The sequence below is a fragment of the Sturnus vulgaris genome, chromosome 3 (genome assembly GCF_052056855.1).
Source record: "Sturnus vulgaris isolate bStuVul1 chromosome 3, bStuVul1.hap1, whole genome shotgun sequence".
Taxonomy (NCBI): Eukaryota; Metazoa; Chordata; class Aves; order Passeriformes; family Sturnidae; genus Sturnus; species Sturnus vulgaris.
The window spans coordinates 60845385-60868982 of NC_142245.1; the positions used below are offsets into that span (position 1 = coordinate 60845385).

The 23598-nt window shown below is 35.7% G+C and overlaps 1 protein-coding gene across 1 annotated transcript in view; it reads right to left on the bottom strand.

The window, feature by feature from the left end:
- Positions 1–1690: 1690 nt before the first annotated feature.
- The window catches only part of LOC106851899 (ectonucleotide pyrophosphatase/phosphodiesterase family member 3), a 34921-nt gene continuing 13013 nt past the window's right edge, over positions 1691–23598 (bottom strand). The window contains exons 9-25 of the mRNA XM_088161784.1: positions 22565–22674; positions 21117–21182; positions 20171–20243; positions 19587–19695; positions 19306–19434; positions 17914–17945; positions 15084–15211; positions 14149–14215; positions 12623–12710; positions 11700–11869; positions 11526–11586; positions 10627–10781; positions 7222–7357; positions 6650–6727; positions 5193–5325; positions 3509–3665; positions 1691–2021 (exon numbers count right to left, since the gene is read on the bottom strand). Coding sequence (XP_088017910.1) covers positions 1848–2021; positions 3509–3665; positions 5193–5325; positions 6650–6727; positions 7222–7357; positions 10627–10781; positions 11526–11586; positions 11700–11869; positions 12623–12710; positions 14149–14215; positions 15084–15211; positions 17914–17945; positions 19306–19434; positions 19587–19695; positions 20171–20243; positions 21117–21182; positions 22565–22674 — 1866 coding nt within the window. The 3' untranslated portion in view covers positions 1691–1847. The remainder of the gene's footprint in view (positions 2022–3508; positions 3666–5192; positions 5326–6649; positions 6728–7221; positions 7358–10626; positions 10782–11525; positions 11587–11699; positions 11870–12622; positions 12711–14148; positions 14216–15083; positions 15212–17913; positions 17946–19305; positions 19435–19586; positions 19696–20170; positions 20244–21116; positions 21183–22564; positions 22675–23598) is intronic.

Consider the following 23598-nt stretch of genomic DNA (forward strand, 5'->3'; position numbering starts at 1 on the left):
CAGTCAGCAGATTAATTTGTGGCTATTCCACTTCAGCTTTGGGAGTTTCAGAACTGGCTGAAAAACACAGAAACAAAGGGCTTGCCAATTCGGGAAAGCTATACTCACATCCCCTAGGAAACAGAAGTTTAAATATTCAGAAACAGCATAATTTCTTAGATCTCAAGTCAAAGAAGAACGGTTAAGAAAGGAGGATTATGTTTTTAAATTAAATATAGTGTGTTTATGTTGTGTTGTCTATTTGTTGTTACTTTAACTTTCAGATTTCTCAGCATTTCAGAGTAAAATAAACCCAACCTATTTTGTACATTTAGTCACTGTTCTTTTGACCCGCTCTTCTAGAGTGTAGATTTTTTACTTGAGTTAAGGTATGATTTACCATGAAGTGGAAAAACAGTTGTGCTCTTAATTGGGATGGCTTAGCAGAAGTCTCAGATTTAGGTGGGCAGACTTAGATGCTGCAACATTGTAGGGTAGTGAACTACAACTCCATGGTGATGTAATGGTTTCACTGAGATAAAAGTCTTTATGTTGGTCCCACATTGTGATTTTTAAGATCAGTATTGTTAAACGCTGTCTGGTGTGTGGACATAGACTGGTCATCTTGGGACTTGGGGAAAAAAAATGTCCTGTGGTGGGTTTGGATTTTTTGTGTAGAAAAGGTTGGAAGTTTAAAGTTTCCTTCTTTAGACAGACATATCTCCTTCAGTCCATAGTTAGTTTTATAGATTGAAACACACTTTGACATGTTTCTTTAAAATGCCTCCACTGTGCCTATAAATCAAATGATCAATTTTCTGCTTTTTTTCATTCATGAATATCATTATGTTATTTGTAAATACACTTAGCAATGTTTGTAGTGGAGTAGTTCATATCAACACTCTATTACTGAGTGACATTTTTGTATTAGCATAATCTGAGAATTTCCACTGTCTTGTCCTACTTACCTGTCCTCAGTAATAATCTGTGTACAGCACAGTGTTACAGAGTATCTATGCATAAAGCGTCTACAGAAAGAGTGACTATTTATTTTGGATGTTACTACTAATTTTGTGCTGTAATCTTAAGTTTAACTATTTAAAAATAGACATAAACATTTTGTTATCACCAGGCATTTGGAAACCACTGAAATACAAGTAAATATCAAGAGAAAATTCTTCTGGGTAGAGCATTTCTTTTACCTCTTCAAGTTCAGAATGTTTTAAGATTTCTGAAGGGTACAAGAATATAGCTCATTTGCTCCACTTCATTTGTTACTAGTATAATGAATTAATCCAAGAGGAAAACACAGGTGATGATCACTTGCACTACATACAAACTTTTTGTGAGTCTGAATATGTTTCCATATGAATTAATAGGTGAGAAATAGAAATTCAGAACATTTCAGGATGTATAACTCTCTGATAAGCACAAGGGAAAAGCACGTACACTCCTCTCAAATTGTTTCATTTTTCAACTCCGTTGTAGAAGTATTTTATACGCAATTTAGGATTCTGGTGTCTCTGTAGTATAAAATATGTTCCTCTCGCATTTCTTTTTAATCATAACTACTACTGTTATATATATATAATATCACATATAATATGTCATGTATTTTTATAGTCATATCATACATTAGTTTTTACATAATAAAAATATATTCTGTATTTTGAAAGCCTGGCACAACAATGATGATTCAATTCACTTTGGATAATTTTATGCATAATTTTTATTCAACTTTTATTGGCACAAAACACTTGACTGAAAAACACAAATTTGAAAAATACTCCCACATACTTAAGCAAGTAAATAAGTGAAATCACTTAAATTTTCTTTCTTCCAAGTGCTGATCCCTTTTTCAAAGATAATCAGTTACTTTCAATCTCAAATATTGGCAAAAATGTCTTTAGCCGCAAGATCTCGGAGACAGATTCATTTCTTTCCTGGTAAAAGTCAAGCCCAGTTAGCAACTCCACATCCCGAACACGTGCAGAATGAGCCTGAACTCTTTCTTCAACCCATTCGGAAAGTGTCTTATTTTCCTGTCAAAAGAGACAAGGACAATGCTCAAACACGTGAAAGGCCCTCTGTTGTTTGGTGGCAGTGTTAGGCAATTACCAGTGTTAGACCTGGTTTAACAGACTAAAGGCCTGCAGTTGGTAAAACTTCTTTCAGGCTTTCCTAGGCATCCTTGCAGCCTTGCTTTTATGGATCTCGTTTAAACAGAATCAAGTGGATGTCTCTTCTACCCATCTCTCCACTTCCAAAGTGACAGAGAAGAACTATGCTGAATTGGCAGTTGCAACTTTAACTACAAAATGCATGAGTCACATTTCAAACACACACATAAGGATGGTTTTAGTTACTGTACAAATTAACTGCACTGCTCAGGCCAGTCAAGCAACAGGCACCTGACAACTCAAAAAAATCCTTACATCAGCTCAGTCTTGATTGCTGGACAGCAGCAGTAGCTGCTGGCTAAATGGGGAAAACCGTGGAAATGTAACCAGTAATCAACCAAATATGTTTACTACAAGGGTTTTTTTTTGCAAACAGATGGTAATTTGCTTTTTCTTTAACAATATCTGTTTCTTATGCAAATGATCCATTAAGTTTATGTTACTGCCAAACATGATGAATATAAAGTGCAAAGATATTTGGGGTTTATTGCTAAACTTTAGAAATTACAGTCAAATTCTAAAGTATAACGACTAATTCATTCTAATAATGAGTCAACCTTCAACTACTAAAAAGATCTCACTGGGAAGTTGTGGATTATCCACACTACAAATGGGGAGACACAGAAGTTGTTTCCAAGTAGGGCAAGCTCGCACCTGTCAGGAGTTATGAGTTCAAAGTTATAAATAAACTAAAAACTGTCCGTGAGGACCAGTTCAAGTTTGTGCTGCTGTACTTGTGCAATATATATACACCGAGTTTAGGAACCTTCTGCAACCCAGAGTTCGTGGAATAGACACTCAGCTGCCTCAACAATACATATTACACTCAGATAATGTATTTTGTTTGCTACAAGGCATGAGATTTACACTGTTAGTGGTAAGCAGAGATTTTATTTAATTCAAGTATTAATTTTAGCTGCAGGAGCATCCATGCAAATGCCTGCTTTGTCATTTCTCATGCAGGTGGAATAAGCAACTGAAGGAATTTTCTAGCAACTGAAAGGAATAACACTCCAAGTCCTCTGATACCTCTGGAGTAATTTTATCCTGCAGTCTTCTATAAAGATATCTCATCTCCCTCTTGCCTGTGCTGCTGTTCTCAGCCCTTATCAGGTGACAGCATTTCCCAGTCATCTTACCTTCTTTTCTTCTTTCTTCTTTCCTATCAGCTCATTAGTTTCCAGCTACCTCTCTTGGAGCTCCTTGCTCTTCTGGTGATTGCTTTAATTTTCAGCTCATGGGGCATGAGTTAAATTCACAGACTGATAAAGATTCTCTGGATGACTAGATTCCAGTGGGAATCAGTTCACAAAGTTCATTGGCACACAGGAATATAGAACTATACTTACAGCACAGCTTTCGGTGTTGTCAGGTCGATGAGGAATAATAAAAGACATAACATCCAAGGACCCTGAACAGTTCAGTGGAGTATAGGATGTGTCCTTGCAGCTTGTCAGAATCACATAGTAGTGGGTTGGGACAGGGATTTTTGTATCGTTTGCATACCTGCAAAACAAACATTAATTAAGGTGTTTGTTATCAAGTATTAACACTACTGATGCAATTAGAATTTTATAGAATTTATCTCAGCATATATCTTTCAATACTATATGACTTCAGTTTATTTTGTAATTGAAAAAAATACCTGATGGAATAGACAGCCTTACCATTTATTTCATGAACAGCCAAACATACGTGGATTACTCTGTGTACTACAAGCAGTCCCACTGGAACAGGACTGCTTAACATGGTCAATACTTTGCCAAAGCCAGAGATCTCTACATCTGGAAGAGTCAGAATAGAGCATCATATTTGCTCTTCACTATACTAAGAATTTCAATCACGTGGATTGGAGGAGAGTGATGAGAAAATTACTTTCTGACTTCTTGCCACTGAGAAATGCCAGAACAGTGATTTGTGGCTGTGTGCTGTAGAAACCAGTTTAGGATACCCAGTTGAAAATATCTTTGCTGCCCTTTTCTGACTATTCTGCAAACATGGTCACTCTTGTGTGGAAGGAGCTGAATGTTTCCCAAGGTTTTTTGTTCAGTGTTGAACAAAACACTACCACTGAAATTATTATACTGCCTTGTATGACTGCCTAACCATGCTGACTAAAACACACTTATTCCAAACTGGAGGCAGCATTATGTGGTCAACTGGGTATTACAACATTCTGCTTGGAAGGAAGTTGGAGTCTCTCCTCCCTTCCACCCTCATACTACGTGGCAGGCTGATTTTCCCATTCCCAAACCATTTTTAACAGATGTGGTTAAGTCTAGCCTGAATAAAACATCTCTAGTGACAGATTCGGCTGTGCAGATTTCCCAGCACCTTTCTACTCCATAAATGCTCTTACTCTCACAAGGTATTTTTCCTAATCTAAGTCGTTCTAATTCTGTTTTTATTTCCTTGTCTCCTTATTCACGAACATAAATAATTGGTCTTTGTAATTTATGTGTATACATGTCAGATGTTGCAGTGAGCTGTGTAAGCCATAGTTATGCAAAGGTACTTCTCAGGAATGTTACATTTTGCCTTTCCAGTTACATGATTCTGTGAAGGCAAACACACAAATCTGACCTTTGATGAAATACATCAGTTTGAAACAATAGGAAGGAAAAAAACCAGGTGAGTGAGCACAACGTGAAAGTGAGAAAATTATGCTTATGCATATCTTCTGCATGTTTAAATATCGTATATTCTCCCAGCATTACTTATGCAGAGGCCCAAAATCTAAAATCTAGACAAATCTTGGGAAACTAATTACTAGTCCGTAGCTGGGCATGTGTATAGATACAAATGTAACTGCACAGCTTTTTTACTCTTTACTTGGACTTCAACTTCTGTGGTACTGTATCCGTTTGCAAGAGCATTTCCTCTTGTATGAGTACTAGTGGATGTAGGATGATAAAGAGAATCCTGCGTTCTCTGTGATACTTGTTTCTTGGTCTATTAAAATAATTGTTTGCTTGTGTGGAAACACAGTGGAAGTCATATAGAGTTTGAATTCTGACTTTTCCATGTACTTACTGCTTAATTTCATCAGGGCTATCAAAATGGCCATCATAATTGTAATCGAACACTGGTCCACTGATAACGTTTACCCCATTCCTTTCCCTAGCATACTTCTGAAGAAGCACATCATGGAAATAGTCCCATATGTCTGTCATAAAAAGAAAATAAAAGAAAAATTAATATCATTTTAAAGTAATTTCATCATGGAAGAAAAACAGCGTATTAGTGTTTTCACTATATATTAATTAAAAATGTTCAGAACTAAACTGCCATAAAATCAACTCTTTGTTACACAAAATTTGGATTTCATCAGAAGGGACATACTCCTACTTACCATTGAAAGAGGTGCTGTAAATGCTATTATAGTCCTACAAGGCAAATTGCACTACTGGAGTGTATAAAGATTCGATCTAAAGCTGAAGCTACAAACTCACAGCTGAAAGGTCATTAATGCCTGGCTGATCTGTCTGTAACTGCAGTGTGACAAATAGTCGGGACTGGCATAATGGTTTTATGAGAGGAATACTCACCACCTGAGTGTTAGTTTAACTGTGCAGAACTCATACCAAACATCACTAGATAATTTGGCTTATTTCACAGATGTCATTCAAGAAAATACAATTTGTAGGATAGAAACTAGTGAGATTATTCAAATATTTATAACTAGCATGACAAAAAAACCTGATGGGTTTGGGGTATTAAGGGCATCATTGATTTACCTGTTGTTTATGGTCTATAGAAATTTCTTGTTTTCCTTGAAAAATTGGATTTTTCATAGTCTGTCATTTACTTGGAAGATTAAAGACACTTAGGTCTTCTGGATCTCTGGCTTTTTATATGCGTGAATGAATAAATAAGGTGTGAATGTATTAGAGAGGTAGTTATGTAATCGGATTTTGCTAACTTTTTCCTCACACAATTCCTCTTTTATGCATATCCTAAAAAATGAGCCCAGGCCTAAGAGAAAAATGGGATCATAAGCAGTTTTAGAAAACTTCTTATCAATGATTACAAAAAAATGTGAGTCAGGCTGGATGGGAAGAGCTTACCACACTTGCATAATAAAAACATCTATTATAGAAATAGTCTAATATGGTTGAGGTCTTCTCTTCAGATTTTGAAAAAAGAAAAAGTGCCATTTTCATCCACCTTGAGCATTTTCCCAAGGGCAATTTTTATGAGAGTTTCATAGCTAGCATTTCATGTTAGGACAGCACAGAAAAGATGTAGAGCAAATTCAAAAGCAAACAGGAAAGCAGGGAAAAGCAGAAATCAGATGGGACTATACCAAGAAAAAAACTTTCATACAACTGTCTTATAAATTTTCAAACATCTACTTTTAGAATATTTTAAATATACTTTCACAACATCTGGATATACAGCAGGCCATGCATTAATATTTTAAATTTTATCAAATCCACTACAATAATTATAGAAAATTAATCATAATTAATCAAAATTTTGCTACCTACCTTTGAAAGCTTTATACATGGGAACAATATTGCTGGTGAGTAAGGCATCATACTGTTCAAGATCAGATGAATTGTAGTCTATATAAAAAGACCAAAATATAACATATATATACAAATTGATTCATATGTCACTATAAATTGTAAGTACATGTAATTCAATGACATTTTACATTTAAGAATGAGTATATGAGCCTACTGCAAACATATCTCCAAATTTGTTCAATAAATCTTCTCAATAAATAATAATCATTAAATTTAAAAATAGGAAATGAATGCAGAGGAATAGGGACAGCCTTTCCTTCCAACCCGTCACATCATTCCCACTGGTTTTCATCACATTCAAGTTGTTCCATTTTTTTAAAAAACGCTTAAATGTTCTAAACCAAAAATATTTAGATACAAGTAGCAGCTGCCCTGCTTTTGGTCAGTCTGCGAACACTGGAAGCCTTTTTCTGCCCAACATGCTGATCCAAAGAAGTTTGTTTTGGTGTTTGGGTATATGTTTAAACATAAACCCACATCCAGTTGATTAAGACTTTCTAAGGTCTCTCTATAAAAAGAACCATGCTCACTGGGAGGATAGAGGAAACTGTGGGTCAAGGTCAGCCCTTCTGGGTAGTCGGAACAATTTTGGCTCCAAGCAACAGGGATTCTAACATCAGGCCGCAGACAGTCTGAAACAGTGGGAGGAAGAGGAGATGTGTTTTCCTGTGAAAAGGAAAAAAAAAAAAAATCTTACACCCACGGCTGTGGCTAAGCCAATGCTTTGTATGGTTTTAACTTTCTAGAATGGACTTCATTGAATCTTCTCCTATTTTCATAGTGAATCAGGTCAATGCAAGTAATGGACACTAATGTTTTCTGGGTAATGTTTTTCTTCTACTTCTGTTTTTAGGTAATTCAGGGAAATCCGTATGCACCACGTTAAATTGTAGCAGCAAAATAAAGTTACACCTTAGGCAAAAACAGATTTCACATTTGACTCATTCGTCACTTTTACATATTTCTGGAAACAAACTCGATGTCACATCCTCCTGGAAAGCAGCTAGTATATAAAAATGACGCTATCACCTCATCCTGGAATTTGAGGATGCAGTCTCTGTAAGAATCTGTGCTGCTGAAGAGTCTCAGATAAAGAAATCCACGGTAAATTTAGCACATTTTACTGGCTTTACTAACGTCACCAAAACATGCTAAGATCTGGCCAAAAGTGATTCAGATGACTACAATTCTTTCTATAACCTTCACCTTTTTTTTCTATAACCTTTCCTACACACTTTTTCATAATTTTACAATAACATTAAATCATTTGAATTTTTTTTGTGTTTAATTTATTTTTCATCCTCATTTACATGTAACTTATTTTCATAAGACAGGAATATATCTTGCATTACAACTTTATAAACAGATGTTAAACATCCAATTTGATTATCAGTACATTGTCTGTTTTGATCAATTAAAACAAAGCAAAAATAAAGAAGTGGAATGTTCTTCTTGTGCCTCTTTGTACTCCTTGATTTAATTTCTTCAGTTTCTTTTATGAGAAGTCAAGTAGATGCCATATTATGGTCAGGTTGTATATTAAGGGTAAATATCTGTACCACACGGAATTAAATATAAAAGACAAAAGTCTTCCTTTGACTCCTGAGCAGATCATGTGTCAAAAAAAAAAAAAAAAACAAAAACCAAAACCTTCATCACCAATTTGGCTCCTTCTATTTCAGGTCAAAGAACCATAATGTCTGCTGATAAAGCAATTAAAACTAAAAACTGGCTGTGTCTATCTCACCATGAATTGTCCTTTTTGATGGGGGTTATTGCTTTTTGATGAGCTAGTAATTAATGTAAAGAAGCATGAGTTATTTGCATTACATTACAGAATTTAGGCATCTGCTGTGGTCTCTTATGTCAAACTCAGCCCCCTTCAGGAGTGCTTGACTTTTTGCAAGAAAATCTGCCTTCTTTCCTGGGAGATGAGTATAAAACCTCGAGAAAATAAATGTCCTTCAATCTTAAATTTTCCTTATTCTTGAGAATACTAAGTAACCAAAATGCTGACATCATTTATTTAAGATCTTCAAGTGTATGATATTCATCCAGTTTCATAACTTCCAAATCACACAAAACCAGCAAAAGCCCAGCCTGCATTACCTAGTTTGATATTTAAGCCCTTCTTTATAGCTACATAATGATGAGATATACCCCATCTTATAAATTGTGTAAAGCACTGCACAGGCTGCATCCAAACATAATTAACACAGTGTGCAACAAAAATTCTGCAGAAAATGCAACTTTCTGTCATTCCCAAGTATTGCAGCCAAATCTTACAATCAAAGGCATTAGCTCTATCCCTCTGTCCTTCCACAGGTGTCATAATTTAAAAAGCCTATGTCTCTCAATTAGCACATGTAAAAAAAATTATGTCAGCTTACTGTGCAGTGTGTGAGCTCTTACACTCACAGTCTTTCGCTATTGTGTCTCTGGCACTATTACAGATGGAATTTATTATTTCCTATTCTTTCTACAGAAAACATACATCATTATATTAGAGTCTGCTGGGATCTATATCCTCCAATAATTCACTCTTAGTCATTCACTGCTTCCCACTATGTTGCATGAACTGCTACAAGAAAATCCTGCAAAATATGTATTTCTCTTAATTTAGATGATAAGTTGAGCAAGAACTTTATTTATACACTTCCAGTATCTGAAGGGGACCTACAGGAAAGCCAGAGAGGAACTCTTTGTCAAGAACTGTCGTGATAAGACAAGGAGTAATGGGTACAAATTGTAAGGGGGGAAATTTAGGTTAGATATTCGGAAGAAATCTTTTCTTGTGAGGATTTTAGGCACTGAAACAGGTTGCCTGGGGAGGCTGTGGATGCCCCAACCCTGGCAGTGTTCAAAGCCAGGTTGGATAAGGCCTGGAACAACCTAGTCTAGTGGGAGGTGTCCCTGCCCATGGCAGGGCTGGCTAGGGATTAAATTACCTTTAAGGTCCATTCCAACCCCTTAACCTTCTATGATTCTATGATTCTTTGTTAACTAAGAATTCATTTTTCAACAAAGGAAAACGTCTGAAAAGTTATTTGGGTTTTTGAGCTTTTTAAAAGCTCAATATTAAGAAGACTGCAGTTCCGGTGGGACTTTTAAATCTTTTTAAAGCAAAATCAGACAAAAAATATGCCCACAATTAACTAGTTTTCATTTGGGAAATGCACTTTCATAGCAAGGTTTAAGGGCAGATCTTCAAAAATGAAGTATAAACAGTCCTTGTTGAAATGGACATTTGTTTAAATGACTTTTAGCCTTCTTAGGATTGGATTTATGATACTCCAACAAAGATAGTGAAGAATCAGTAGAAAGTATGAGAGTGAAACTTCCTGAAATACTATCATTTTAGCAGCATAAATTTGATTAAAATAATTTCCTCATATTTGTGCTGATGAAATGAGAAATCACAGAGACATCAATAACAGTTCTCTTCAGACAGAAGAATCAACATAGAAACTATTTCCTCAAGACAACTTAGAAAAAGGGTCAAATTATAAGGGCAAGTAAATTCATGAATGTCCATTAGTTTACTGACCCTGAAAACTCAAACAATTTATTCCGGATCCACATACCCTTGAACACTCAGAGGTTCATTCAACTACAATTACATTTTTCAGTAATTTTATAATGTAACAGAGAGCAAAGAACATACAGAAAAATGCATTAGTGGAAACTGTCTTGTAGAGTTGCAAACTCTCCTGTATCTTTTGTGTCCCTAACAAATGGTCATTCCAACTTTTCAAAACAATATTTTAAGATAGCTGAAATTTAAATTATATCAAAAGCACTTTTTTTTTTCAAGACACAAAAGCTTTAGTCACTTGACATCCACCAGCCCTTAAACAGGGTTCCTGATGAATGGACCACATTTTTAATCCATTATATCTCATATTTAAGAGTAGTAGAGATATTTGATAACCTACAGGCTTATTCACAGTGTATGCAGTCCACAGTGGCATCCAGATATCATAGCTGTATCCACTCACATACTGATGATGGGAAAGGAGGCAGTAGACATTTTCCTCCTGAAGGACTTTGGGTCTCCCATATGGCAAATGAGATGAGCTTGCTTTCTTTACTAAAATTTAAATAATAATTACTGATTTATTCTTCTATAACATTTTGGATGACACAAGGGGTTAAGAGAGCAGACAAAAATTGTTAATAAAAACTTCAGCAAGTACAAATAGATCCAACAGTAAACATAGTCATGTGGTTCTTTAGGCTTATAAGTAGAATGAAAATGTAGAAAATAGTTTTCATATTATGTTTAATGTACAAAAGTCAATATAATATATCAGATTTGCAAACTCTTCTTTCTTTGAAATTTCATACTAATGCAAATAATTTGAATTTATCTTGCCAGTGGGGTGAAATTTACATCTTATTTGACTAGGAGGCATTACAATGCTTCCCAAAATTTCCAGAAACCCCATTAAAAAAAACAGAAAGAAGTATCTATGGGAATTTTTGATCAGAGAAAGGTACAGTTATGTACACAGGGTAAGGAACAAGGATTATGTCATAGAGTCTGACAGTGCTCAGATTTTCTCCAAGACCATTGAAATCTGTGTTCTTTTCCAAAATTTTAATGGGGTTCAGATCCTATTTCTATATATATATGTTGCTATAGTAGAGTCCCTTAGCATTCTTTAAAGACATGCAAAGGAAAAATAAAAAAATATGTTTCTAACCTGATTTTCCTACTTCAGTTTCAATTGTAATTTACATTGCAACAATTGCCACTGAAACCAATGACATAAAACATAAACCAGGTGTAGATTTAAAAATACTGCTGCCTTTTTCATTTTTTGCTACTTACTTTCTTCTGCGGTGAGATTTAACCTCTCATTTAGTAGTATTTCTGCTGACTCATCTGTAATCTGTAAAAAATAAAGAGAATAATTCAAAATTAAGCCATTGCTTAGAAAAAAAACAAAGAAAGCAGAACACATTTGACAAAGATGATTAAAAGATGCCAGAAACTCCTATTTACTTGTGGGCATTTGCATTCCAGGTCATTTGCAGAGGTCAGATTGAAAACTGGACATGAAGAGGGAGATGAGACTTCCTTTGGATGTGAGGGATTGTAATAAGGTTTTTTTAGAAGATGATTCAAGCTGCCATGTGTTCCATTGTTTTCGGCTGGTGATATACGCAGCAAATCTGTTGAAACATTTGAAATTTGTAAACATGTTTTAAGACTAAAATGGTATTTTAAAAAGTTATTCTCTTTCCAATTCTACTCATTTCATAGTCATTTTTAAAGGTAGAATAAATAGTTTATTCCATTATTTAAACTATTACAATAACTACTCCCACCAACTTGCAATTTTCTAGGTCTGAAGGTTCTTTGCAATCTTCCAGACCATCAAGATTTAGTAACTATAGATTTGAGTACTGTTGGTGCAGTTTTATACATTGTCACAACAATCACAAGATTAGACAGCTTAATGCAAACTATAAATGTTAGTGCAAGTGCATCACATTGTGAAACCTAGTAGCCTATTGCATTTCTGTGTGATGCTTTAATCCATATTTTCTGAGGCACGTGCTTCCTGATTCTGCTCTGCTGGAACTGCAATGGTCCATCCTAAGTCATGAGCAAGAGCAGTTATTTCCTACAAGATTCTTATCCAAAATTCCACAGGCATCAGTTTGACAGCAAACCCAGGTGGCAGGTGTAGTTCCCTCTGATTCTTTAGTGGAGATCTGCAATCAGAAAAAACCCTCAAAGCAGAACAACTTCTGGAAGTCAATTTCTTAGCAGTGTAAAGAAGGCCTAAGACCATGGCTTCAGTGTTTTGGTTTTGAATGAACTCACTCAATTTTTAGCTATGCTTCTTTCAGTTGTTGCAACACTGATATTTGAAAATACCAGATGTTTATCACCTAAAGTACTGGATTGTTTCTACTCACCACACATAAGATTGTAAACTTCAATGTTTTCAAAAGGATCCACTTCTGTTTTCTCTTTAAAGCTTGGGCCATATGCTAAGAATATAGCCTAGATTGTAATAGTAATAATAAAAAAATGGGTTATCTAAAGGAATCCAAAGCCTAAACCAAATCAGTTGCACTTTATGAAAACCGGGACAACGGAGCAAAATACAGTCTTTTCATAGTCACAGAAGTTAAAAATACAGGATTGTTCTGGTAAGGAAGGCAAATTTCTGCCGTTGCACATAATTTGAAGAAAAATGCAAAGCAAAACTTCCTTTAGCAGGATATCTTAAACTATATAATGAATCTTATTTTGTTTTGGGGTGTTTTTTAATACCTGTTGCACTCTGAAGTCTTTGGGTCACTTAAGTGTCTATGGCCATGGTTAAAGCAAGGAGCAGGGAACTGCAGAGGCCCATTCCAAGCTCAGCAGAGACCTGAAATCTGCAACACCAATGGCACAATGCACTGCTGGACAGCCCTTCTGGAGCCTGCAAGCCTTGTTGCAGAACACTGGTACTATGTACAGTCTAACAGGAGTTTCTACTGCTTTATGAGCCTCCTGAGCTGCCTGCCAGGAGATACAGGAAGCATGACTAACAGGACAATGATCTGTTCTACAATAATATTATGTGTCTATAACAGAAAAGGAATTTTCAATTTATTATAGAAAGATGACATTTTGCTTCTTTCTTTAAAAAAAAAAATCAGTTGTGGCACCTGTGTAAGGTTATCTATTATTAAATTTTCCGTGGTAACCAGAATTTACCTTTTCTTTCCATACAAACATTCAGCATAATTCTGATCTCTGACATTTGATTTTAACATAGTTGTAAAGATCTGGAAGGATCTGATTCTTAGGCACAGAATATGGGACTTAGAGTGGCATGCTTGACCTTAGTTAAAGGTTCACATCACAGAAAGTACATGACAAACCAAAAGCTCAAGACCTCAAAATATTTTCACTGTAACCAGAAGTAAAAATGAGATGAAACTGCAACACAAGCTATACTAACATACAGTATAGCTAATTACCTTTTTTGTTCTGGTGATATGATTAACTCTTGTAAGATAAGCAGAGACAATGAGATTTAGTTTATTTCAGTATACAGGCTTTCAGACACTCAGATGAACTCCCAGAGCCTATGGAGATTTTTCAGTCATTGCCTCAGTGGAAGAATGAAAGAACAAAAGAATTCAGTGTCCTGTAGCTAAACATGGTAGACTTGGTTTACTGTAGCCTACCTGTCTTCGAGCAGGTAAGGTAAGCCCAGACTGTTTTTACTACAAGACTCCAAAGAAACAGGCCTTGAACACATTGATGAAAGGCAACACAAATATTTGGACCTAGTATGTGTTAACAATTTACATGTCGTGAGGACAGAAAAGAAAAATCACACTGCAAAAACTATCATTGTTCTGTACTCTGGTGATTTACCTGGCACATCATGATTTTGTATATAGGGAAGTGAAAGAATAGAACAGAATAGAAATCATCTTACCTCCATGCTTTTAAATTCATTGTTGTAGCCATGGTTACCTCCATCACAAGATGTGTAACTTTCATCCCTAAGGAGAAACCATCACAGAGTGTACATAAAAATGACACAAATAGAAGCACTTAGTAACAGTCATTGTGGCTCACAGATTTGATCATTCCTTGAGAACTGACTCTGCTCTTTCTCCTGTAACAGAAATTGCTATGGACAGTAATAAAGTATCTTAGCTGGCTATGAGTGTACAGTGAAACAATATTTTCAAAGCAAATTGAAAAAATGGTTATTTTTGAACTGAGGCCTTTACCAAGCTATAGGTTGCAGAACAAGAGTAATCTGTTTTGGAAGAATTCCTAGTTATATTCTTTGGCGTTTTAACAGAAAACTTACAATGGGAGAACTCCGGTCTGTTAGCCTCTGTGGAATAAAATAAGTAAGACTGCAAGGGATTTTGCCTTACAAGACATTTTCATCATGGATTTGCAAGGGTGAAGAGATGTGTGGATAATGTGCGGATGGGTTATAGAATTAACAACACAACAGAATACTCTGACATAGTGACTAACACTTATTTTTATCTACCCATTGCTAAGACACATGGAAAAATAGATAGTCACCCCATACCAATACAATGGGCACAGTTGTCAAGTGCCCAAGACCATTTGCACTGTTTTCAGAGGCCCAAGAACATCTGAACACAGTTTAAAATAGGGTAATTATAAGATTTTTTTTCAGTACGCATTTCTTTTTGTATGTCCTGGACAATTACTTGTTTATAAAACAAGCATATTTCCTTTTTATGCATGGTATGATTTTAACTGTAACAAACATGGAAATCTAAGAAGTCTACAGCAAAACAGGAAATGAAGCATCTGTGAAGGAAATTAAAGGGATGAGAGTGGGATGAAAAAATAGCATAGCAATCACACAAAATATGTTACCTCACAGCCAGCCACTGTCGATCCACCAAAAGATGAACTTTATCAATGCGAATGTTGTTAGCGTAGTGGAATCGTTTGGGCAAGTCAGGGGTCAGGTAGGGCTTGAAGTGCTGAGGGGATCTTCTGCACTGTGCAAGAGCAGAGAGCCCAGTCATGAGTTTCACTCAGTTTCAAAAAACTGCCCATTGTTCAAAATTATCACGAATGTCTTAGTGATGGGAACACAAGCACAAAGCCCATTATTCACAGATAGCTTCTCAGATGACCTGCTGATGTCATTTTTGGCCCCAAAAGCAATGCAAGGAAAAGCAACACTTTTTTGGAACTCTTTGGAAATAGATTATATACAATTTATATATCAAGTCCACAAATACTGTGGTAAAAGCAATGTGGTAAAAAAGACACTCAGTAGAATTGTTTAGTCTATATTCCTGTACTAAATGTTGTTGGCATCTAGTTGGTAAGGTTATACTTCACAAGAGAAAGTTCCCTGACAGTTTATTTCTGCCGCCTTCTGTCACTTTACCATTCAATAAATAACAAAGCAAGCCAAGCATACACAATGTATCACAGCCTAGGGTTTTAGCTGCAAGCTGGAACATGTAAATGTCCATTACTCAGCTGTTAGCTGAAGCTCTTAGCTTTTACACCCACATTTAATGTGTTCATATAACTGCATATGTGTTCATGTAACTGCTGCATTAGCAGGCATGCCATGGAAGAGCTTGGAATTGTGAGCCTAATGATGACCATGTGGCATACTGCAAAGACTTAACTATATATGGCCATTAGAAGCCATTCCAGCTGGCTGCAAGCATCATGGCAAAGTTTCAGAAGTGTTGCTCCTGATCAGGAATCCAGCACTGGGATAACCCAGAATAACTAAAATGCTAAGTGAAGAGGTGCCAAGAAGCTGGGTAAGCCACAGAAGTGGACCTGTTTTTCCACACAGGCTTTGCAAACTATACCATGCTTGGAGTTTGGTCTGACATCTTCACTTCTAAATACTAGAATCATATGCTCTGCACAGGATACAGACTTTAACATGTGACATGAGAGTAACTGTGCCTCAGTAGTCATCAAAGAACAGAGGAATCCAGGAACGCGAAAAATAAGGATTCAATGTGTTTGCTAGCCCAGAAGAAGAGGTCTAATTAAAAGGAAAAATAGAGGAAATCAGCATATGACTTATTCATTAGCAATTAATATACAACGCACAACTCCCTTCTCTGCAAAAGCCCCTCCTTTTAATAATTTGACAGGAGCAAAATACACAAACCATGTATGAAGAGAAAAGGAAAGAGGACACGTCCTGATACCAGGCTATTCCTATGAGACACAGGGTGCCACATCTCTATAACTATTAGCAGTAGCAGCTTCAGCTGAGGTTGAGAACAACTGTGATATTCCCCTCATACCAATGCTCTTTAATGTGACAGACTCCACATCACACAGCGAGCTAGGCGATGTAGCACTAAGAAAGCCCCTTCAGCAATTTCCAGCCATTGATCCTACTCCTGCACGTTCAGCAGGTTACAGGGAGACCTCCAGCGGTGGTTTATCAGAAACAGATCCATTTGGGAGCCCAGGATTTGGACAAACATTTTTTCTAAATATACCACAACACCTGTCTACTGCTTAGCCCAGGGCAAGCCATAGAATAGAAAACAAACTGGCAATACAGAAAAGAAGGGGCAGTTATGACAGCACACTGAGAGCAAGCAGTTTAAATGTTTAACCCACTGTAAACTGTAAAAGGAAAGAAATATAAAAGACAACTGTTCTACAGTGTTTTTTAGTTTGTCCAGCACATTCACCCTACATGTGTTAATGTATATCTTGAAGACTACCAAAAAAAACCACAAAAAACCCAAACCAAACAAACAAAAAACCAAAAACAAACAAAAGAAACAGAACAAAACAAAAAAAGCCCCATGCACTATCATGTCACCTTTCAGTAAAAGAAATAGGTTTGGTCTTCCTTTGTTTTGCACTCTGTTCTGCATTTCTTTGTTTGCATCCTTCAGAACTCAGCTGTCAAAGTGTACCCACATGGGAGACACAGGTAAGCTTCAAGTGCTACATCCATTCAGCATGGCTCAGTTCCAAGTAGAGCTTGGGCCCTGTCATGGTGCAGCACACATAAAAGCACTGCAGCTATTTCAGTGATATGTCAAAAGATCCTAAGAGAGTCACACTGCCTGATACCAAAGGCTCACTTTGCCTAGTACTCTTTCAAATCAGATCTCCAAAATTTCCAGAATCCGACACTTAGAGAAAGTGTGTAAGAGCAAGCCAGGTATTGAATGAAGTTTCTTAAGTCAGATGTTCCTTGTGGATCAGGTCTGAAAGGCCTCACAGGGCTGTCTTGCATTAATGTGTCTAAAATCCCCCCACACACTTACATTTCCAGCCTCTACAACACCTTCTGGCAATGTGCTCTACAGTGTCATTATCTATTGTGTGGAAAAGTTACTTTAGCCTAGCCTAAGTGCAGCACTTGTGTTCCAGTGCTAACAGATGCCTATTGTCTAAAGCATCTCTGTGCTGTATTCTCTTCTATCATGAAGATACACCCTACTTTCTGCCCCTGAAGTCAGACACATCTCTTTCAAAGTGAAGTACAGAAAAATTTTCTCTGATCTGAAATCCTCTATGGCGAACCTTTATGCGTCATCTTTGAACAACTTCCAGAACTGCCTCCCATGGTAAACTGGAGTCAGCACACTATTTAAACTGGCACCATAGTCTCATTTTTATGAACTGTGTTTTTCCTTCAGATTCTTATTAAGAGTAGCTATGAGTAAAAGTTATGAGAATATTTACTCACTGTGAGGTTTTTAACGATTCCTTCTGAGTCAACTGTTAAAAAGAAAAGATGAATTAATATACATTTGAACAGCTGAAGGACAAAGCCTCATGAGAAAAACTTAAACATGCTTTTTGTCTATAAAGTTGATTTTATTTATTAGCTTGTGAAGATTGTGGCAAATATAGCCTTCCACAAGTAGGAATGTTATGTTTCCAATGGTAACTGCCTTTAAGTGTGCTTGTGGAGGTAACTAGAACACTAGAACTTTGTGTACATCAGGACAGATTGTAGGAAACTGCCATGGTGATGACTGCCTACAGCTAAAGCTGACAGATCATCAGACCTGAGGTTTTTTCTCTTCTCTAACCCCTATTTGATGTATAACCTTTTTTATATTGAACAAGACCTAGAGCACTTGTCTTGTATTTTGCTTCCAGCAACAGTCACAGAGGAAATTTCAGCCTGTCTTGGTATTTTCACCTTACATTTTGAAAGAGTGATTTAACCATTTGACACTAACTTTCTAAAAAGCAAATCTGAGCACTTCATGAAAGAAAAATTCCGACAGAAAACCTAGGATGATTAGAGGAAATGAGTCAACAATTTTATTGAGATTGAGACACACACACAAAAAAAGTATTATTTCCTCAGCTCATTTACTCTGCTTTTGTCTGACGTAAACCAATGAAAGTCTACTTTTTATATGAACATTGTGCCTTCAAATATAATTACAGTTATAAAATATGAATAAAAAGTACAATGATATCTCAGCTCTTATTTGCAAACTGCAATAATTATGCCTTTTACAATACTTTATAAATTCTTTGAAGTCAATACATGATTTTATCTCCACTCTTTTCCCTGATACAGAAAGTTCTGGGCTTTTTTTTTTTTTCCAGTCTGGTAGCATGATATCTATTTCAAGTCAGAGTCAGCTCACATGGTTTCAATTTTCTGTTATTTTGAGATACTAGCTAAAGGACTTAAGCAAGGCTTAGATCCCACTGTACTAAGATTCAGATTCTGTAACTTTGTACACACAGAAATATTCATTGATTCAGAAAGACTGACTCTGCCAGTGTTGCATAAGAAATCTGTAAAGAGCAATGCACTTATGAAAGACCTGAATTCCAGTTTAAAAAAAAAAATACTACTTTTATTTCATCTTTCCATGCCAAGAAAATACAAATTTGAGTCTGCAACAATCTTTTCTAACCTTCAATTTAATCTACAGTGGTCATTCTGGAAAAAAAAATACCCCAACCACATCTTCCATGGATTTTGAAGCCAAGCTAAGGGAAACAGAAAGCTGCTCACATTGCTGATCACTACTGATTACCCATTTCCTTATTTATTTATTTCATTTTCCTTCTACATGATTGCTCAGTCCCAGAATTGGTCCACACTTACAGGTAAAGTAGTCCTCTGGAACATTCCGTGCTCGAATGCGAGCTGCAGGCCCAGCATAGATGTAGAAATCCACCTCTGTGAAGTAATTAGTCATGTATTCTAACTGTTTGCAGTAGGTCCTCTCCATCCCTAAAGGGTAACATGGAAACAGTTATTTTTCATATGGCAAGGAAGATAAAGTGATTTAAGAATGGATTCAAGCTACTAAGCCCACATATTTCACAGAGGAAGAAAACAGCAACTCAGCAAAATTAAATTGAAAATAGAGGTATATACATTACCGTGATCAGCTAAAACAATGAGGTTAACACACTTGTGCAGGTTTCTTTGTTTAAGTCCATCCATGAGCATCCCCAGTGCTTGATCTGCTGCCTGTAAGGCTTTGATTACCTGTGAGATAAACCATTTACATCAAAGATCCTTAAAGATTGAAATTTTTTCCTTCATGCAAGTAATAAAGTAATATTTTTGGGTTACAAATTAGCAAACATTGAAGTACAGGATAGGGATAAATAAAAGACAGCTCTGAGGATTTGTCAGGCCACATGCTTCTAAATATTGCATAGTAATATAATTAAAATTCAGGCTAAATATAAGTATTAATATTTTTTTCTAATAGTATTATCTGAAATTATTTTCTGCTGGCCTATTTGGTTTATGGTTCTTTTGATTAACACACAGTGTGGGAATCATAACAATGGGCTCATCCACAAGCAAATGTTCTTAACAAAAAGTCATAAAACAATCAAAACCAACAATTTTTCATGTACTATACTTTTCAGATCTATAAACTGGCTAAGTTCATAGTACGCCATTTTCAGTGCAATTAAGTAATAATATAGAAAAAAATATAGAAACTACTTACACCAGCACTAACTGGTCCAAATGCATGTCCAGAAGAATCTGGTTCTTCAATATATAAAGTGTATATATCAGGCCTTGAGTTAGACATAAATAAGAATGAAACATTATGAGAATTTAGAGGCTGCATCTAAAGAACATTTTGATTTTAAAAAAACCAACTATATTAAATGACATTTTAAAAGCAATTACAAATAGCCTCTTTAAACCTTGATAACAGTCCATATGGCAATTATAATCATTCAACTTCTAATTTTTGTAATTAATCAACATGGGTTCTTTGAAGTTACAATTTCAGAAACAATATCTACTGTCTTTAACAGGTAACCAGAAATCACTCTGAAAAAATTCAAGATCTCATATACCAGAGCAAACAATCTTTTTTGAGATGTAAATGGAATTTCCACCTGAAAAGGCTCTTCCTAACTAAGCAGTGAGTCTCTAGAGAGCATCTCCTAACTGCAAATTAGGATTTTACTGGTAAATAAATTGTCATATATTTAATTTCTTTATATATCACAAAGTTAACACTATGATTAGCACTGACATTTACTTTTCATCCTGAGTTACTTACTGCAATTACTTTCATGTATTTAACCTTTCTTGTGCAATAACCTTCATATAAAATCTTTCATCCATACACTTAGACTGGGAACTGAATGTTAAATGTTTCCCACAGGCCACACACCAAGAAAAAAGACACAGCAATCAAATAAAACTCATACAACAGTACATCCTGTTCAGATATATGTTCACTTTTTAATCTTTTGTACCTACAGTCTTATCATAGCTATGATAAGATCCAGAACAGGCTTAAATTCAGTAAACAATCATTTGAAATGGTCAGGAAGATTCCATGTTTCACAAAAACCAACAGAAATTTCAATTGCTAAGCATTAAAACCTTTTTAAGCTATAATCTCACAAAGCAGATAGATATTACAGAGTTACCTCTTAGGTTGGGCATTATCAAGCCATTTCAGTATTCCTGAAATTCTTTCTTCATATGGAATCGAACTGAAAAAAAAGATTATGTTAACAAGACTTTCTGACTAGCACTTCTATTTCCTAGATACAGAGAAAGTGTCTATACTCTAGTCATATATTAAAGTCACAGATCTGGAAGTAAGTGATTCATTTTGACAAGGTATAACAATTAATTTTATTACTTTCATTTTTCATTGAATGTAAGTTACTTAAAGTGGTAAATTAGGCAGACCCTGATTTTGCAAACACAAAACTGTGTTGGTGGGACTACTCATATATTTATAAATATGTGCAAAAATATATATTTTAATTTCAGGAAATAAACCTGAAATACATGGTAGAATCATTTTTATTCTTTACAGCATATATAAGCCTTAAACTTTCATATTTGAAAAGCAAGTAATAATCCCATTAAAGTCTTTGTGAGATTATGCTTTGTTTCCTATGAAAGGATTCACCCATTAATTAGCTCTGTTTTCCCTCAAAGTCATGCACAAGCTGTATGTTAGTTACTTAGAGTACTCAGGTGTTTTCTGAGTACCAAGCCTACACATCACTGCAAAGTCTATTATCTGTAGAGACTTATGGTTCTATGCTTGCTTTAGATTATCTTTCTAAATGAGAAGAATCATGGGAAGTACACTGTAATCATCACAATCATTAAAAATCTAGAAATAATTTACTAATATCAATGCCTTCCGTAGTAAAACAAACAAACAAACTGCTACAAACACAAACAGGAAAAAACCCACGACAAAAATAATGCTACAAAAACTATGGAGGCAATTGGTACTTCACATGTGTAACCTTTGAATGAACCGGAAAAAACCCTACAAGAACTGTGGTTCAATGTCTGTGTGAACATTTTCAAACGTGCTAGCAAGACCAGAATATATTTAGAACCCCTCTTTTTTCAGTATCTTCTTTATTCAGCAGCCTCTCTTCAATCATTTTCTGTCTCCCATAGCCTCTTGCCATGGCTTCCTAGTTTGCTGTCTTAGGGTATCGGTTATCTGTAACCTTATTCTCGAGTGCAAGTATTTTTGAAGTGCTATATAATATCTGCTGATTTTATGCATGGAAATATGGCAATCATTGGCGTAGCTTAGCAATGGCTACTAATAATTTCCAGGAGGCTCTCCCTGTGTTTTTCAATTCACTAAGACTTCTAAACTGTCTAGGAGAGCAGAATACACAGTACTCTTTGACTTTCTCACTGTGAATCCTCTAAATGATTTTGAAAATTTCAAGTATCTTTGGTCATTCAATGGCATAACTGGGACAATGTGACATGGCACTTATCTGTCAGACTAATTAAAAAATCTTGTATTTAATTTCCTTCAGCTGTCAAATAGCAGTTTGGATTTTTGGAGTAATCTGCAGGAATTAGTACAAGCCCTATCAAATCTTACCCGTTGTATACGGTGTACAAGTTGGGGTATGTTCCCCCAATTGGAACATCAGAGCCTGGCCAAAAGAAGGTGCCTGCTGTCAAATTTTGGTACATTGCTGTCAGCCAGACCTTCGGGTAAAGATACAAACAAATAATTTTTTTTGCCACCACTGGAGGACTTCAGATCACAAAAGTAGAAATATGTGCAGCAAGCATGCATTTTTCTTTCTCCTTTCACACATCACAATTACCTAATGACCATATCTGATCTGAAATTTTGTTTCCTACAAGCAGATTCTGCAGAAAAATTGGTAGCATAGAAACCATGATGTTGTCTTTTTTTGGATATTCTCAGCACAGAAAAAAACATAGAAGTATTTCCATGAATGGCAATGGGTAGTGGGCCTTTTTCCTGTGGCAAATCCCAGGATCATGAAGGTGGAAGAAGCTGCCTTAGGGATATTCAGGCTTGACATTAGGAAACATTTTATTACACATACATGATTACATATCAAACCCTGAAACGGGTTTCCTAAAGAGGTTGTTGCTGCCCTATGCCTGTCAGTGTTTGGACAATACCCTTAAAAATGTGATGTGTGTGCCTAAGTTGGTCAGGCAGCTGGACTAGATGATAACTGTAAGTACATTTCAACTGAACTATTCTATTAGTTTCATCTTGTTTTGTATATATTTCTATTTCAGATATAGATTCTAATGATATGATTTTATTGTAAGAGGGCTTATTTCTATTAATCCTAAAAAGTGCAGCTCTGGTTGTGTTACAACCAGAATCCTCCAGGAAAAAAAAATTGCCCCAAAACTGGGTATTTGATTATATTATAAACATTACTGCACAGACACACAGACGCAGACACACATATATAAATGTATATTAAGTAAGTATACTACATATTGCATATATTTGGGGTTTTTTTCAGTACCATTATTAGAGCTTGATATTACTAGAAAATTAATAATATTACTCATAACCATAGGTACTATTCAGAGTTGTTATGAAATGTGCCATATATTATATATAATTGACAATTTTTT